The sequence below is a fragment of the Muntiacus reevesi genome, chromosome 20 (assembly GCF_963930625.1).
Source record: "Muntiacus reevesi chromosome 20, mMunRee1.1, whole genome shotgun sequence".
Taxonomy (NCBI): Eukaryota; Metazoa; Chordata; class Mammalia; order Artiodactyla; family Cervidae; genus Muntiacus; species Muntiacus reevesi.
The window spans coordinates 39,996,002-40,013,148 of record NC_089268.1 but is presented as its reverse complement, the minus strand read 5'-3'; the positions used below and the strand labels follow the sequence as shown (position 1 = coordinate 40,013,148).

Here is a 17,147-nt window from a genome sequence, read left to right as displayed (position 1 = left end):
CAACTTTGCATGTATAAAATATCTTCACACTATTGCCCATCCACTGGCAACCCACTCTGGTATTCTTGCCTAGAAAATCCCATGGACAGAGGGGCCTGGAGGATTACAATCCATGGGGTTGCCAAGAGTCGGACATGACTGAGCCACTGAGCATTCCCCATCCTTGATGTATAGTTTTGCTGGGTAAGAATTCTCAGGCAGAAAACATTTTCACTCACAATTCTGAAGAAATCATTCCCTTATCATCTAGCTTGCAGAGTTAATGCTTAAACTCAAAGACATTCGGATTCGGATGCTTTTTCCATGTGGCCAATATTTTTCTCTCTCAAAGCTTTTCTATGTCCCTTAGTTTGTGCAATTTCATAGTTCTACGCCTTACTCTGGATCCACTTTCATCGGTTTGGTGTAGTTCTTTTAATCCGGAAGCTCATATTCTTCAATTCTGGAAGAAGTCTTGAATTATTCAGATGATTTTGATCCCCCTTTTTTTTCTATTTCTCTTTCTCAGACCCCTTTTATGTGGTTGTAGAACTTTCCAAATGGCTCAAGTGGTAAAGACTCTGCCTAAAGTGCAGGAAACACAGGTTCGATCCCTGGATTGGGAAAATGCCCTGAAGAAGGAAATGACAGTACACTCCAGGATTCTTGCCTGGGAAATCCCATGGACAGAGGAGCCTGGCGGGCTACAATCCATGAGGTCCCAAAAGAGTAAGACACAACTGAGCGACTAAACAACAATAACAATAGAATCTCCTGACCCAATACTGTAAATTGCTCATATTTTTTCTATTTTCCAGCTTTTCATCGTTTTGCCCTATTTTTTGAGAGATCACCTTATTTTTATCTTTCTATTTAGTTTTTCTTTCCTGCTTTCAAGTCTTTACTTCTTAAGAGCTCCTTTTTGTTTCAGATGCTCTCTTTTCATTTTGTTTTATTCTCATTTTATGTACAGAATGGCTATAATATTTTCTTTTATTTACCTGCATGGCTTGTTACTGAGTCACTTTTTCTGTTGGTTTTGTCTTCTGTCTTCCAAACTAGTGATTGTCTTTAAATGCCTAGCAATTGCTTAGTCACTCAGTCATGTCTGATTTTGTGACCTTATGGACTGTAGCCTGCCAGGCTTCTCTGTCCATTTAATTTTCCAAACAAGAATACTGGAGTGGGTTGCCGTTTCCTTCTCCAGGGGATCTTCTTGACCCAGGGATTGAGCTTGCATCTCCAGCTTGGTAGGTGGATTCTTCACCACTGAGCCACCAGGGAAGCCCCATTATCTGCTCACATTTAAGAGTAAATACCAAAAAGATGAGTGTATGGTTAAGTTTGTGGATGGAGCTTACTGACTCTAAGCTTTACTATAGAATGATGTGAGCAGGTATCATTTGGAAACTTAGATGTTATGATCTTTATTTTATTTTATTTTTTTGGACTCAAGACTTTCCATAAATGGACCTTCTAATTCCTGCTGAAAGCTTGAGTCCTTGGGACCATGATTCTATACTCACATGAGAAAAGGATAAAAGCTGAAGAAGGTGCCAGCATTCATTTGCTTATGTTCAGTTAATTTCTGTACTTTCAGTATGGTACTCCCATCCCCAACTGTGAACTGTATCTTCCCAGTTCAAAGACTGTACCCTCTCCAGGGAATAAACCCCCAAACGTCTGCTGATGCCATGAGGAGCAGGAAGTTGGGGAAGGGATCAGGAACTTAGCTTTTCAGGAGTCAGAATTTCAAACAATTGCCTTAATTTAGACCAGACCCTTCCATTTCCCATAGATACCTGGTGCTGCTAACCTCTGAGCCCTGGGGAATTCTACACTGCAAGTAGGACTGCTCATTGGCTTCCCCATTGCTGGTTTAGAATTTAGCTTTCTTCAGTCTGCAAAATCCTTCACCACTTGTCCATCTGCTTTCTTGATTTAGAAATTTTATTCTTCTCTTTTGTCCTTCCTTTATGCTTTTAAAAATCCTGTTTTTGTTTTGGTGGAGTTTCAGGAAGGAATTAAAGCAGATGCATGGATTCAGTATCCCACCTCTATCCCATAGGTCTGCATTTTCAATTAATTTTCTTAAACCTTTTTTTTTTGAATGGGAAAATGCATACAAAGGTGTTGACCTAAAGGAAAACACACAACCTAAGAGTTATGAATTTCAATTTTATTTGGGGACCTCACTGAGGATGATAGCCTGGGAGAGAGCCTTTTAGGGGCACAGCCTTTCAGAGCATAGCTTCGGGAAAATGCTTCAAATATCTATGTTCTATATACCTAAGATCTTTTTTTTTAACCAGGAAAAATATGTAGCCTAGCATGTGTATGCATGCTAAGTTGCTTCAGTTGTGCCTGACTCTTTGCCACCCTAGGGACTGTAGCCCGCCAGGCTCCTCTGTCCATAGGGATTCTCCAGAATACTGGAGAGGGTTGCCATGCCCTCCTTCAGGGGATCTTCCCCACCCAGAAATTGAACCTGCATCTCCTGTGGCTCCTTTACCGTTGAGCTACTAGGGAAGCCTGTAGTCTAGCATAAAAGATTATGCTAATCACAAAGAACAGATACTTCAAGTCAATGATTTTTGTGTACAAAAAGTTGCAGGAATCTGGGACCACTGTAATTCTCCCTGAAACATGCTATCTAGGGGCCATTAATCCAAAACACATAATGTCTCACTCTTATTTTCCTTCCAGAAGTCCTGAAACACTTAGGGAATGTCACTCTCTGCAGGGGGTTGCAATTTAACCCTTAGTATAACTGGATGATGAGCAATACTCTTTGTTCCTTTTTTTTTTTTTTCCTTTACAAAGAGAACTAAGGAAAAAAGACATGTGAACATAACTGCAAATCTACCTGAAGGTATGTGGATGGTCTGTCTTTTCAATATGAAATTTGTTACGTAAGGACAATACAACACAATAGTTCTAATATATCCTTTGAATCATTAGTGAAACTAATTTGGTTTGGATTACACTAGCAGGCTAATCTTAGTGGAGTTAATGATTCATCTATGAGAACAGCAAACATCACGGAAGAGAAATTCTTCAAGAAAAAGTTCCCTTTATGACAAAATTGGGCTTCAGTGTGCTTAGGATTTAAAGAAGGCACCTCCCTTGGAATTAAGAACACAAATCACTTTCCAGCAAACATTTGTTAACAAATGGCTTTTGAAAGGCCCTGACATGTCAGGAGGTGTTTCTTGAGCCTTCTGAGAGGTGAGAGGAGTATCTGACTATATCGTGTACAGAAAAGCAAAAGAGAGTTGTAGTTTTCCCATTTCCATTTTCAGCCACAAATCTTGACACCTGAACTTGAGCCTCATTAAAACAGTTCTCTACTTAAAAGGGAGGCATTATTTTATCATGGAACAAGGGCAGCCTATTGGGTTTCCCTCCTAGCTCAGTTGGTAAAGAATCTGACTGACACAAGCAATATTCTCTTTGAATCTGCCTGCAATGCAGACCAGGGTTCGATCCCTGTGTCGGAAAGATCCCCTGGAGAAGGAACTGGCAACCCACTTGAGTCTTCTTGCCTGGAGAATCCCATGGACAGAGGGGCCTGGCAGGCTCCAGTCTATGGGGTTGCAGGGGTCGGACACGGCTGAGCAAGCAGCCGGGAATAGTTCAGCTCCGACACGACTGAGTGACTAACACCAACGTCTCCTCCCAGCTGGCGCTAGTGGTAAAGAGCCTGCCTACCAGTGCGGGAGACATAAGAGACCTGGGTTCAATCCCTGGGTCAGGAGGATCCCCTGGAGAAGAAAACGGTGATCCACTCCAGTACTGATGCCTGGAGAGTCCCATGGACAGAGGAGCCTGGTGGGCTACAGTCCATGGGGTTGCAAAGAGTCAGATACGACTGAAGCAACTTAACACACACACCCCTCTCACACAGACTTGGTATCATGAATATAATTTAGTCATTTCTTAGCTGTTCTCACAGCTTCTCAACATGTACTTAACTTGTCCACGTCCCTTTCTGGAGAAAGAAAAAATTTCTTTCTATAACAAGATAAAAGTGCAAAGTTATAAGAATCAGGAAAGGCTAATTTCACAATCATTCTTACCCATACACAGAAATAGCAGATGTGCCCAAATCTCCTTGGGTGTTCTCCCAAGTCTAGTTTCCTCCTCACCTTTTCAATAAAACCACGTTTCTGCTTTAGATTTATTTTAACATTTTAGCAAGTTGAAAATTTAGTAAATTGAAATTAAATTTTCCTAAATTATTTAATAAAAATAAATGAAAAAAATTTTTTTCCTAAATTAAAATTAGTAAAATTCAGTAAATTTATTTTAAAATTGTGGTAAATTGTAGAATTTAAAAAACTGAAGTAAATTTAAAATTGAAGATTTTAAACTCAAGTGCACAAATTTTAAGAGTGTGGATCAGTGATTTCCTTTTACATATGCATACAATTATGCATCTAAGATGGAGCAAGACACAGGATATTTACAACACCCCATTTCCCCCACTTCCCCGCCCCCAGCGCATCACTCACTATTCCGGCAAGTATTTCTATTTTCTTAAAATCAACCATACCCGACAGTGATTTGGAGGTCACTTTAATCAGGGACTCAGAAAGGTCCTTCATTACCCATTCCCACCGGGCTCCCTGAGTCCATTTCAGGGCGCGGATTGCCGGGAGGTGCGCGCACGGTGGGGTGCCCCGCTCCCGATTCCGATCACACACTCACGCTCGCAAACGGCCCGCCGATCACCGCACCCGCCTCCGCGCCCAGCGGCCCCTACCTCGTGCGCCGTCCGCCCGCCGGCCGCTGACTCTGGCGCTGCCCAGGGGCCGCACGGGCTGTGGACCCGCGCCCCCGGCTCAGCCCCGCCCCCGGGCCCGCCCCTCCCGCGGCGCACAGACCCCGCCCCCTCCCCAGGCGGCCTGGCTGTGCGCAGCGGCGGAAATGGCCAGGGCGGGGCGAGCCGCGCGGCGGAGGCGAAGGCGGGGACCCGGCTCCTCCCCGGTCCCTCAGGCTCCTCCCACCACGGGTCACGTCGTGACAGGGGCGGAAGCGGCGGCGGCGGCGGCGGCGGCCGAGTTGGGGCCGCGGCTCGCGGCGCGGTTCCTGCTGTCCTGTGCGCGCGGCGCGCGGCTCCGGAGAGGCGCCCGCAGCCCGGGGCGGCGCGCTCGGTCTCGCCCGCGCTCCGAGGTGGGGGGGCGGGGGGGACGCGCGGCTCCGGGGGCGGGCGTGGGGGCGGCGGCGGATTTCTGGTGACAGCTCTGCACAAAGCAGCCTGGCCGGGGTGCAAGCTCTCCTGCCCCTGAGCCGCGCTCCTCGCCCGGGTGGGAGGTGGACTGGTCCCTTGGGGCTCTACCTCCTTCCCGGGGTTGGAAAGGGGCGAGGGGTGCGGGGGAGGGTCCCAGCCCGAGGAATGGGGGCGGAGGGGTGGGTTCCTGGCCTGGGGTGTTGGAGCGACCGGCTTCCCCGCTTCCTCGCGGTGTTGCGGGTTAATCCCCCTCCCCACAATGCTTGCTTTCTGTACAGGGGTGCCGTCTCCCCGCGACTCCTTGCACGCCTCCAGCGCAAAGGTGAGCCTGGGGAGGCTGCGGCTTCTCCGACTTCGGAGGAGTCGAGAGAGCTTTTCGGAAAGCGAGGCGGCTGCCACTGGCACAGGGAGCCTTTGGGGGCTCCCTCCTGGGGGCTGTCAGAGCCCTGTCACCCGGGGAGAGGCGGCTGCGAGGAAGAGGGTGCCCACCGTCCGGGGGCTGGAACCCCGCCGCTTGCCTCCCGGCTTTGAGAGCGTGGCGGCGAGAAGCCGGTACGGCCTCGCAGGTGCTGTTAGCTGGACTGCAGCGCAGGCACCACGCGTTAAGACGCGATCGGCATTGCCAGGTTGCTGGGGTGACTCCTCCGGGACCCGAGACCCCGAGGGGGCGGCCCGATTTCGGTAACTGTTAGTCAACAGCCCAGCAGCTGGCAGGTGAAAGAGGAAGGAAGAGACAGGCCCAGCTGTAGCGAGTTGGGGGTTCTGTGACCTGGAACCTAGCCAGATGGAGGCCAGGCCTTCCCTCGGGAGAGCGTGCTGGCGTCCAGATCACTTCGTTTGGGGGATCGGTCACTCCACCTCTGCACACACAGCTCAGGGCTTTTACTTCGGTTGGTTGGTGTTTTTTTTTTTTTTAAACCGACTTTAGTGGAAGAAAGGTGAGTGGGAGGGAAGGTTTTCTTCAGGAGGTACCGGAGAAAATGACCATCAATAATTAATTATCCTCCGTGCAGAGAAAGTCGTCAACAAAGCGTTCGGGCAATTGAACTGGATCCATATGTCTGAAAGTTGATTCTTGTGGGTGCAGTTTAAGTGGTCCGAAGGGAAATTTTTGCTCCTGTTGTCTCTGGAGAAGTTTCTAGTAGTTTGTCCAGTTTCGAGAAATTATGCTAATACCACTATACCTTTTTATTCCAACCTGGGGTCCTTTAATTCATATTTTTATGGATTCTGTGTGGGTTTTTTAAGTTTTTTGAATAAGTTACTTCTGAAAAAATCTTGGAAACTTACTAAACTAGAAATCTAGACATTGATATATTCACACATCTTTAGGTACCCCCCCCCAACCATTTTTCCCTTTCTTTTGTCATATTAAGAGAAAACCAAAGCTACGAATTTAAAATTAGGAAGAGCTATGCTTATAAGGTCATACTGAACCTGAAACAAATTGATTATATTTAAAGTTAGGTGTGTTTATTAATTTGAAGAACCAGGCAGGAAAGAACTTCCAGTATACTAATTTGTTTTACTAACACTTGGTCAGTATTTCTAAGATTATATTTAAAAGCATAAGTAACTGTAGTCCTCCCAACTTAAAACTTTTCCCTCCATTTGAGGCCCCAAGAACCCAGCAACAGTGAAAATAAAGAAATTACAGTGTCAAAAAAGAATGAAGCTACATAATTGTTAATTGTATAATTAAAGGTGAAAATGTACTACTCTGAAAATCTTCAATCATATTTTTCCCAGACCACACAAATTTCTTAACGGCTTTCATAGCTAATGTTTTCATTTCCTCTTAACCATTTCTTGGATTACATCATTCTTTTGCAATCAAAAATATGTTTTTCAGTATACAGTTGGGTTAAAATGTTTGATGAAATTTCCAGAAATTATGCTTTCTTTTGAGAGTGCTTGCATTCCCAGGTAACACGGTCAAATGTTACATGAACTGATTTTATTTGCATTCCCAAGCCGCACATTAGACTCAAATGTTTTTGCTGCAATACTTAACATATACAGTGTACATGTTTACGTATGCTTTATTTGTGGTTCATTTTATGACTAATGTAGGTTATATGTTTTACGTAAAGAGATTGTAAATTATTTTGAAAATGTGAGCCAGAAGCCCTTCTTAGGGTATAAGAATTAAGGTAGACAGTAGTACTTTTAAAACCTCTAGTGCTTTATCCAGCTACATAATGAGTGCTGTAGGTCTAATGGCAATTTTTTAAATGGCTAAGAGCTGTAATGCATTTCAGAATATGTATACAGTATATTTGTTCGTATACTAACATAATGGTTTTGAGAAAGTGAAGACTGTGTCAAAGAAAAACCATCCATAACGCTGGTGTCAAGATTTCTCAAAGTTGATGTAGATGGCAGATTGAAAGGTTTTACATGTGATGTTCGTAATTCATAAAAAGTGCACTTACAAATGTTAGTGTCAATAGTAGGATCACAGGTTATAGTGAAGCAATAGGATTACAAGCCCTTCAAAGCTTTTCCCCAAGATTAGGATCATATATGTGGGATTTGTATTTTAAGATAACAACACTTCTCCACTTTCAAATTCCGCTTTCAATTCCTTATCTGTAGGTGTGTCCTATTTATTTCTCATGCTATTGTGAGTATGTGTGTGGAGTGATTATATTTAAAGTTGATTACAGATCAGGAAAGGAGATGTCTGATAACTGTAGGATCCCTATACTAGAGAGTACTTAGTTATGCTAAGCATTTTTCATTCCTTATTTAAGTTAATTGAAAAAAATGCTAGTATGACAAGTCTTAATCATTCGTGGATTTATGCATTATGTTTTTGTGTAGACTTTTGATTCTTAATGTTTTAACTGTGCTGTGATTAAACTAGTTTGAGAACTCAATTTGTCCAGTGACTGCCTAACCCAGATTCCTATATCCAATAGTGACCAGATAGTGTGCCTGAGATTTATTTGTTGGGTTTTACTGAGAAGGAATGAATGCTTTCTCTTTTTAAAATATGGTGGTGGGTGGTGGTTTCGTGTCCAGCTCTTGCCACCCCACGGACTGTAGCCTGCCTACAGGGTCCTGTTTCCATGGGACTTTCCAGGCAAGAATACTGGAGTGGGTTGCCATTTCATTTTCCCGGGGATCTTCCCAACCAAGGAATCAAACTGACGTCTCCTGCATTGCAGGCAGATTCTTTACCGACTGAGCTACGAGGGAAGCCCGTATACTTTTTAAAGTAAAATAGATCAAAATTTGGGAACTAAGACATAGTGAGAAAGAGAGGAACATAAACAAAAATAAAATATTTTTATTCATTGAATTTTATAAACAGTCGTGTCTTTTGTTTATAGGTTATTCATTTCTGTATATGTGTAAAATGTATATACTAATGGGTAACATTTATTGAGTACTTATACTAGGCCTGGTGCTTTCAATTATCTTACTTAATCCTCACACCAATACTAGGGTACACACTAGTTGTGCCCATTTTATATATGAGAATGCTGAGGCTTAGTCTTAGCTTAAATAACTTGAAAGCAGTGGTTTCACACTCAGGCCATCTAACTGTACGGCCTGCACTCTTACCACCAAAACTACTTAATAACTTGACTCCAGAGTGTTGAAAGTGTTAGCAGATGCTCTTTTTTTTAATTGTTTTCTGGTTTGTTTTTTGTTTTGTGTTTTTTGACAGATTTTCTGATACAATGGCGACCTCGCGGGGGAGAACAAAGAAAAAAGCATCTTTTGATCATTCTCCAGATAGCCTTCCTTTGAGGAGTTCCGGTAGGCAGGTATCGCTTATTTGTTCATTCATTGACCCTGTTTTGAGCCAACAAACTTACTGTGATTGGGACTGAAGAATTAGAGATGAAAGAGTAGAACTCCAGCCCTCAAGGAACTTGCAATCTAGTGGAAAAATTCACCTTGGGACTTCCAGTGTGATAAAGTGATAGAATGTAGGAAAAAAGGCTTATCTGGCGGAGATAAAGGCATTGCCGTGAATCAGCACAGGGTGTTCAGCTGTGGTTGCCTCCAGGATGTGAGCTGGGGCCAGATCATGCTTGGCTTGATGTCATTCATAGGAATTTAGACCTCAGCTTATAATGGTTGGTTGGGTGCTGTTGGTGGCTTACTCACTGCCATCTTTCTTGTAGGACCATTTTTTTAAAAAGGAAAATACTGAATGATGTAATTCTTTCTCTAGAATTTGTCTACAAATTTTTATTGTAGTTTTTAAATCTACAATACTGAGAGGATAGAACTTCTGTAAGCAAAGAGAACAGTCTTAATTTGAAAGTGGCTTTCATTTTTTTGTTGTTTTGTTTTGAAAGTGGCTTTCATTTTTTATGATACTGTGTAAAACAGTTTTTTTTAAATTTTTTATTGGTTAGACTATCTGGGTTAGATAATCAGTATTGAAGTAGAGTTGAAACAGCTTTTTCCTAAAAGAAGCTCGAATGCATTTTCGGTCTCTACTCAGAGACCTGTTGTCGAAGTGCTGGTTCCAAATTTCTAGCAGATTAGTGAATTGTTTGCACAAAGCAGTCTCAAGGAAATTGCTGTTATCATCAGCCCCTACCCCACTACCAGGATGCTGTTGATCTTCACACTTAGAACTTCTAACCTGGAAGTGATTTCAGGAGAAAACCTCCCGCCACCTCCACCCTGGGCCGTGGCCAGTGTTGATCTTAACCTCAGCTGGTTCTTTCTCAGGCGAAGAAAAAGGCCCCGGAGACGACAGATGAGGATGAAGATGGTGGGTCAGAGAAAAAGTACAGGAAATGTGAAAAAGCAGGCTGTACGGCCACGTGTCCTGTGTGCTTTGCAAGTACTTCTGAAAGGTCTGTTTAGACGGCATGTCTTGGCCTCACCTTCCTGCCAATGAGCCCATTCATCCTCAAAGATAGCCTTCCTAAAGATACATAGAGATACTGCTGTCCTGCAGTAGAGACATTGCCGGTACATTTTGTACACATCGTACCCCGCTCTTCACTCCCTACTGGCTGATACTAGCCTGTATCAGCTCTGCAGTGACCAGCCCCCCGTGCTCACGTCGCATCCCCCATAGTTGTACCTCTGGTGGTCGGGAATGGGGGGATAGCTTGAGGATGCGATGGGGTAAGAGGTAAGGGGGGAGTAGAGAGAACCTTGAGCTTCCTACAGAGACCAATGTTTGCATATTTCTCTGGGCTGCTTTTCTCCGTCTTACAGCATACCTCCTCCCCCAAAGATACATACAGGGCTCATTCAAACTACGTAGCTAACTGCACTCTTGCCATTTTTGTTGGGATGATCCAAGCATGACCTTTTACTTACAGTGGAAAAAAAAATCTTCAGTTAAGATTCAATGAAACCTGGAAAACAAATTCTTTCTTTTTTTTAAATCACAAAGAAGTGGTGGTGTTAGTGTTCATAGTGGCTTTATAGTTCATTCTTTTGCTACATTATTGGCTGCGTGGCAGGTTTTATTTGCCAGATTGCCCACGGGATGGCCCAATCCCAGCTTTCCAGATGTTGCTACTAGAGACCACACTTGCCTCCTTCACACACATGCGGCAAGCCTACGGCCGTCCCATCTGTCATGTGCTAAAACCCTATCATCACTCCCTGGAGTCCTGATAAAACTAAGTCCCAGGCCCTTTTGATGAGCAGGCAGCTAGGTACCACTGATCTAAGTCCCTGTGTCTTCCCCATGCATTGTTCTGTGTCAATCAACAATTCCATTTCTTCTGTTGTAATCTCCTGGTCATTAAGATTCTAAGTGAAGGTAAGGCAAAATGGGCTCATAGGAGGTCTTTGATAAATGTTAAAAAAAAAAAAGTGAGAAGTGTTTATTCGTTACCAAAGCTATCTGTTTTTCCTATTTTCAGATGTGCCAAAAATGGCTACACATCCCGATGGTATCACCTCTCCTGTGGGGAGCATTTCTGTAATGAATGCTTTGACCATTACTACAGAAGGTTTGTTCTGATAATTGTTGGAGTTTTCCGGGGTGGAAGGGATGGTGACTTGGGCAGTGGAGGGGGTCAGATGGTTAAGCACCCCCTTCCCCTGGTTACTGAATTGTTTCACTGTTTCATCCATACCTGGGCTGACTACAGGTGTGCCAGAACTTTGATGCAATAGTTTGCATATGTGTATGCTTGTGTGTGCGCACTCAGAGCTCAGAAAGCATCTGCCATGAGACAGTTACTCTCTGTAGTTCACAAATTCTGAAGAATTTAGGAGCTGCTTTGCTCTTCTATGCCAATGCAGAGGGGCGGGAATGAAAAATTTGTGGGGGATTTTGACAGCTAGAGGATGCTGGACAGACAGGTAACCATCCCTTCTTGATAGTTTTAGATACTAAAAATGCAACCTGTTTTATGGCTGCTATGATAACTTACCCCTCCCCACTTATAATATGGCTAGTTAATTCCTTCACCTAAGATTTCTATCTGCCTCCTGTTTTGAAAACCTGAATAGCTTATTGTTTGATATATTTGTTTTTATTGTTTTTCAGCCATAAGGATGGATATGACAAATATACTACATGGAAAAAAATATGGACAAGCAATGGAAAAACTGAACCTAGTCCCAAAGCTTTCATGGCAGACCAGCAGCTCCCCTACTGGGTAAAAAGGATAAAACTGTATTATTTTGTGAAGCATTTGTAGGGCTTCCCTGGTAGCTCCAGGGTAAAGAGTCCACCTGCCAAGCAGGAGACAGGGCTTTGATCTGTGGGTCGGGAAGATCCCCTGGAGAAGGAAATGGCAGCCCACTCCAGTCATTCTTGCCTGGGTAATCTCATGGACAGAGGAGCCTGGCAGGCTACAGTCCACCGGGTAACAAAGAGTTGGACACAGCTGAGCAACTAAACAGCAGCAAAAGCATTTGTAGCACTAAATGCCGAAGGAATGGATGATAATTCCAATTTTTAGGAAAGTTTTCTTTAATTCTATTTATTCTTTCTGTAACTATTTAAAGGAATTTTTTATTTTTGTGGAAAAATCACCTAACTTGACCTGTAGTGTAAAGAAGAAACTAAAGACTCATTGCCAGCTGGTGATAGCCATTGCTAAGTTTGGTCCATATCTCTCCTTTTTTTCTGTTCGTGTTTTTCTGTGTTTATTTAAACACAATTTCACGCTTTGTATGCAAATCCTAATTAGGTTTAGAATCATGCTTTGCATGTAAGTTTTTAGTAGCTTTTTTAGTTTTTTTTAATTCATTTAACTTTGTTTTTTCTATTTAGCCATTCTTTGAAAACACACTTTAGTGATTATATATATAAATATACCATCATTCAATAAATTATTTGCAAAAAAAGTTATTTGCTAATTTATTTAATGTTATAGGTAATTTGAGCTTTTCTCTGCATACCTTAAAATTTTTCTTAATTGAAGTGAGATTTACATAACTTTAAATTCACAAAAAATTCACAAGGGAGCCTCAAGAGGGAAGAACACACACACACACACACACTTTTAACCGATACGCATTGTTGTACTGCAGAAACCAACACATTGTAAAGCAGTTGTCTTTCAATTAAAAAACAAATTAAAAAATTTTTTTTAATTAACCCTTTTAAAGTGTACAACTCAATGGCATTCAGTCCATTCACAGTGTGGTCCAATCCCCACCTGTATCTATTTCCAGAACATTTTCATCATCCACAAAGGAGACTTGTGCCCATTCAGCCGTCACCTCCATTCCTCCCTATCCCCACCCCCTGGCAAGCACGAATCTGCTTTCTGTCGTAATGAATTTACCATTTTGGATGCTTTCTATAAAGGAATCAGACTATGTGACCTTTTACATTTGGCTTCTTTCACTTAACCTCATGCATTTGATGCTGAACCTTTGTTAACCCAGGTCATGTGGAGGAGATGGCCAAGGAAGAGACAGAAGAAATGCTCGCTTGAGAGGTCCTAACTCATTGTCCTTGACTTCTTACTTTCCATCTAGGTTCAATGTACAAAACCTGAGTGTAGGAAATGGAGGCAGCTTACCAAGGAGATCCAGCTGACTCCCCAGATAGCAAAGACCTACCGTTGTGGTATGAAACCAAATACTGCTGTTAAGGTAAGATGTCTTTGGTTTTCTGTTTGAATTAATTGATGGGTTAGTTTAGTTGTCAGTCGGTAGTAATGACGTACATTTTTCCTTTATCGTTTTGATCATTGTATCAGGATGGTACTGTCCCATGTATAAGAGAACCTCCGCTGCAATAGCTTAACTGATTAAGGCTTTTATTTTTCTCTCATTATAGACAGTTTAGAAGCAGGCGGTCCAGAGTTGGTATAGTTGCCCAGGGAATTCTCTTTCTAGTTTCCAGCTCTCTCGCAAGATCATTACTGCACTGTCAACCATCATTCCAAGTTCAAAGCAGAAAAGATGGGAAAGGCTGGAGTATCGTAAGCCAAGTCTTTCCTCGTTTTACTGGGAAACCAGGAGCTTTCCTGGAAGTTCCAACAGTAGATTTCTATTTATAGCTCTTTGGCCAGGACAGAATCTCACAGTTACTCTGAACAACAGTGGGGACAAAGGAAGAAGATATTCCATAACTGTTGCATGTTTTATATTTTATAACTGGAGGGAAATCTTTCGTAGCAGCATCAAAATTAGGATCCTGTTAGTAAAGGATGAATATATGTTTGGGCTCAATAGACAGGAGTTTGAGCAAATGCAGAGAGATAGTGAAGGACAGAGAAGCCTGGCATGCTGCAGTTCATGGGTTTGCAAAGAGTCGGACACGACTTAGCGACTGAACGACACTAACAATATGTTTGGGCTATTAGCAGTCTTTTTTAATTGGTATATTGTGCTTCTTTGGAGATCTGACAATTGCTTAGCGTTGAAAAATGTGCTAATTGCTTCAAAGTGTTAAAGCATTCATCTATAGAATGTGTCTTGTTTTATCAGTACATTAGGGAATATTTGGAATTGTAATCTCAGATGCAAGATGATTTTCCTTTCTGAAAATTTTGACTTAATTCACATAGCTTAATTCACAAAATTCACCCTCTTAAAGTACATAATTCAATGGTTTGTGGTACAAATATATTCACAGATATGCATTTATCACCAGCAAAATATTTTCTTAGTTCAAATTCTGCTTTAAAGAATGAATGAGAAACATTTGAAAAGCTTTATAAAGTTTATGATAAAGTTTTTCAAAGCCTGGGATTTAAGATACAAATATTATTGAAGTGACTTGTAATTATTATAAGTATATTTGGAAGATTTTGCAAAGTAAACTGGTGAGAAAAATGGTATGAATATTTAGGAGTTCTGTTTTCTATAGTCTTAAATTTTACATAAGCATTACATAAATATAATCTGAAGTTTAAAAAAGTAAATTGAACATATGTGTGCATATGTAACTGCATGCACACACATAATATGTAAATAAAAAATGAAAGTCCCCTTTAAACCATCTCTTTCTTCCCACTCTAATAGATAACAACTCTTAATGATTCATTTATCCTACTGGAACTTTTCTTTATGCTCTCATTATATATTTATGGTAGGCACATTTTTTTTTAAAGCACTGGAAACAAATGTCTAAACTACTTTTTAAAGGTTTAAAGAAGTATAGCTCAGAGTGATCATAGCCTCTAAGGATGGTATCATATCTTTTAAGTCCCCTCTGCCCAAGAAATCCTCCCTTGAGACCCTCTAGCTCCATTCTGATTGATTACCGTCTATAGCCTCAACTTTTGAAATATTTATTTAAATGGTGTTTATTGACTCAGAGTCCCTTTGGTTTTCAGCGTGGTCCTCTGTCAGGGACAGAGTCTGGAAAGGATTATTTGTAAAACAACATTAAAAAGAATGGTAGCAAACAACATACACTGTTTGCAGCTCACTTAATATATCATTTAATTGTCATTTAATATATCTTGAAGATGCTTCCGTCTCAGTGCATAAAGATCTCTTTCCCTGTAAAGACTGTATAGTACATAGTCCACTGAATGGATTGTGATGAATTTGGCGTGGTCGAAGGGCATTTAGGTGACATTGAAACGTTTAGCATCAGTGAGTGCGCTGTAGTGAATAGCTTCGTGCCTGTGCTGGTTTTTAGTGTATTTGTGGGATCCATTCTGAGAAATAACGTTACTGTCAAAGAGCGTATCCAGTTTTTTAAAGTGTTTTTATTTTTGGCTGGCCTGGATCTTCCTTGCTGGGACAGGCTTTCTGTAGTAGTGGTGAGCGGGGGCTACTCTTCATTGCAGTGTGAGGGCCTCGCTTGAGTTGCAGTGGCTTGTCTTGTTGCAGACACGGGCTTAGGCTCACGGGCTCCAGTAGTTGCAGCCTGCGGGCTTAGTGGTTGTGGCTCGTGAGCTCTAGAATTCTGACTCAGGAGCCGTGGCGTCCGGGCTTAGCTGCTCCGAGACATGGGGGATCATCCCAGCTCAGTAACGGAACCCGTGTCCCTGCATTGGCAGGCAGATTCTTATGTTCTGTGCCTCCAGGGAAGTCATATCAAGCTGTTTTAATTTGAAATAATTCTTAGACCCACAAGAGGATTTATAATCTGTGTGTAAGGAGTAAAGAATAAAGTTGAACACTCACCGTGTCCCCACACCCAGCTTTAGAAACAGCGTGACCGGTGCCTCCGTAACTCCCGAGGTGCCTCTGAGTGGTTATCTTCCTCTTCCTCTCCTGCACGAGCAAGCAGTATTTCAAATTTTGTATTTACGAGCAAGCAGTATTTCAAATTTCGTATTTATTGTTCCTCTACTTTTTGTTTTTGAGTTGATACATATGTATGAAACCCTAAATAACATGTGAAGTTTTGCATATTTTATGTTGGTTGGAAATTGTACCCTGTTGTTTGCGTTCTTCTGCAGCTTTCTTCTTTTCCTTAACACTGAGGCTTTTCGGTTGCCTCTGTGTTGATGCCTGCAGCTCTGAGTCATTACTTGTCCCTGCTGTGTAATTTTGCTGTGGATCTACCTTAGCATGTCTGTTCTCTTGTTCATAGGTGTGTGGGGGTTGTTTCTAGTTTGGGGCTCTCGTGTTCTTTCATGTCTCTCCCGTGCTGTGCTGAGTCATGTCCGACTCTTCGCGACCCCGTGGACTGTAGCCCACCCGACTCCTCTGTCCAGGGAATTCTCCAACAAGAATATTGGAGTGGGTTGTCATTTCCTGTTCCAGTTTTCCTCGTGCACACGTGCAAAGAGTTTCTCTGGAATATATTCCAAGGGCTAGATTTCCCAGACCACATGGTATGCCAATCTTCAGTTTATTTAGGTAACTTTTTAAATTGAAATATACAAACAGCAAGCACACAAGTCAAAATGCCATAGCTCAGCGAATTTTCAGAGTCCACATTTAGCCAGGTCCCAGTAAAGACAGCTGAGCGCCAAAGGATTGATACTTTTGAACTGTGGTGATGGAGAAGACTCTTGAGAGTCCCTTGGACAGCAAGGAAATCAAACCAGTCAATCTGAAAAGAATCAACCCTGAATATTCATTGCAAGGACTGATGCTTCCAAAACTTTGACCACCTGATGTGAAGAACTGACTCAATGGAAAAGACCCTGATGCTGGGAAAGATTGAAGGCAGGAAGAGAAGGGGACGACAGAGGATGAAATGGTTGGATGGCATCACCAGCTCAATGGACATGAGTTTGAGCAAGCTCCAGGAGTTGGTGGTGGACAGGGAAGCCTGGCATGCTCCAGTCCGTGGGGGTCACAAAGAGTCGGACACAACTGAGCGACTGAACTGAACTGAACAGTAAAGAAATTGACCAGCCTCTCAGAAGCACCCTTGCACCGCCTTTCACTTAAAGAGTCCATCCCTTCCCTCTGCCCAGAGTAACTACTTAACTTCCTCTTCTCCCCCATCCAAATACTAACCAGCCCTACCCCGCTTAGCTTCTGAGATCAGAGAGGACAGGAGCTTCCAGGGTGGTGGTGTGGCTATAGGTCCCTACTTACCCTTCCAACTTACAACACT

At 42.5% G+C, this 17,147-nt stretch overlaps 2 protein-coding genes across 7 annotated transcripts in view; one reads left to right on the top strand and one right to left on the bottom strand.

Moving 5' to 3' along the window:
• TPMT (thiopurine S-methyltransferase) overlaps positions 1 to 17,147 on the bottom strand; it is a 278,788-nt gene that overhangs the window by 17,284 nt on the left and 244,357 nt on the right. The window contains exon 1 of one of the 5 annotated variants that reach the window (XM_065912792.1): positions 4,745 to 4,834. The exons of 1 other annotated variant lie outside the window; for it this stretch is intronic. Coding sequence is in view for 2 of the 4 variants with exons in the window: in XM_065912791.1 (XP_065768863.1) it covers positions 380 to 396 (17 nt within the window). In the remaining 2 variants the exon portion in view is untranslated. Of the gene's footprint in view, positions 1 to 218; positions 316 to 379; positions 412 to 4,589; positions 4,611 to 4,744; positions 4,835 to 17,147 lie in introns of those variants that run through there. 3 more of the 5 variants (XM_065912793.1, XM_065912791.1, XM_065912790.1) reach the window with 3 other exon arrangements.
• KDM1B (lysine demethylase 1B) overlaps positions 5,023 to 17,147 on the top strand; it is a 42,099-nt gene continuing 29,974 nt past the window's right edge. The window contains exons 1-7 of one of the 2 annotated variants that reach the window (XM_065913093.1): positions 5,028 to 5,154; positions 5,491 to 5,534; positions 8,892 to 8,991; positions 9,914 to 10,041; positions 11,071 to 11,160; positions 11,703 to 11,814; positions 13,148 to 13,264. In XM_065913093.1, coding sequence (XP_065769165.1) covers positions 8,905 to 8,991; positions 9,914 to 10,041; positions 11,071 to 11,160; positions 11,703 to 11,814; positions 13,148 to 13,264 — 534 coding nt within the window. In that variant the 5' untranslated portion in view covers positions 5,028 to 5,154; positions 5,491 to 5,534; positions 8,892 to 8,904. Of the gene's footprint in view, positions 5,155 to 5,490; positions 5,535 to 8,891; positions 8,992 to 9,913; positions 10,042 to 11,070; positions 11,161 to 11,702; positions 11,815 to 13,147; positions 13,265 to 17,147 lie in introns of both variants that reach the window. The other variant, XM_065913094.1, reaches the window with a different exon arrangement.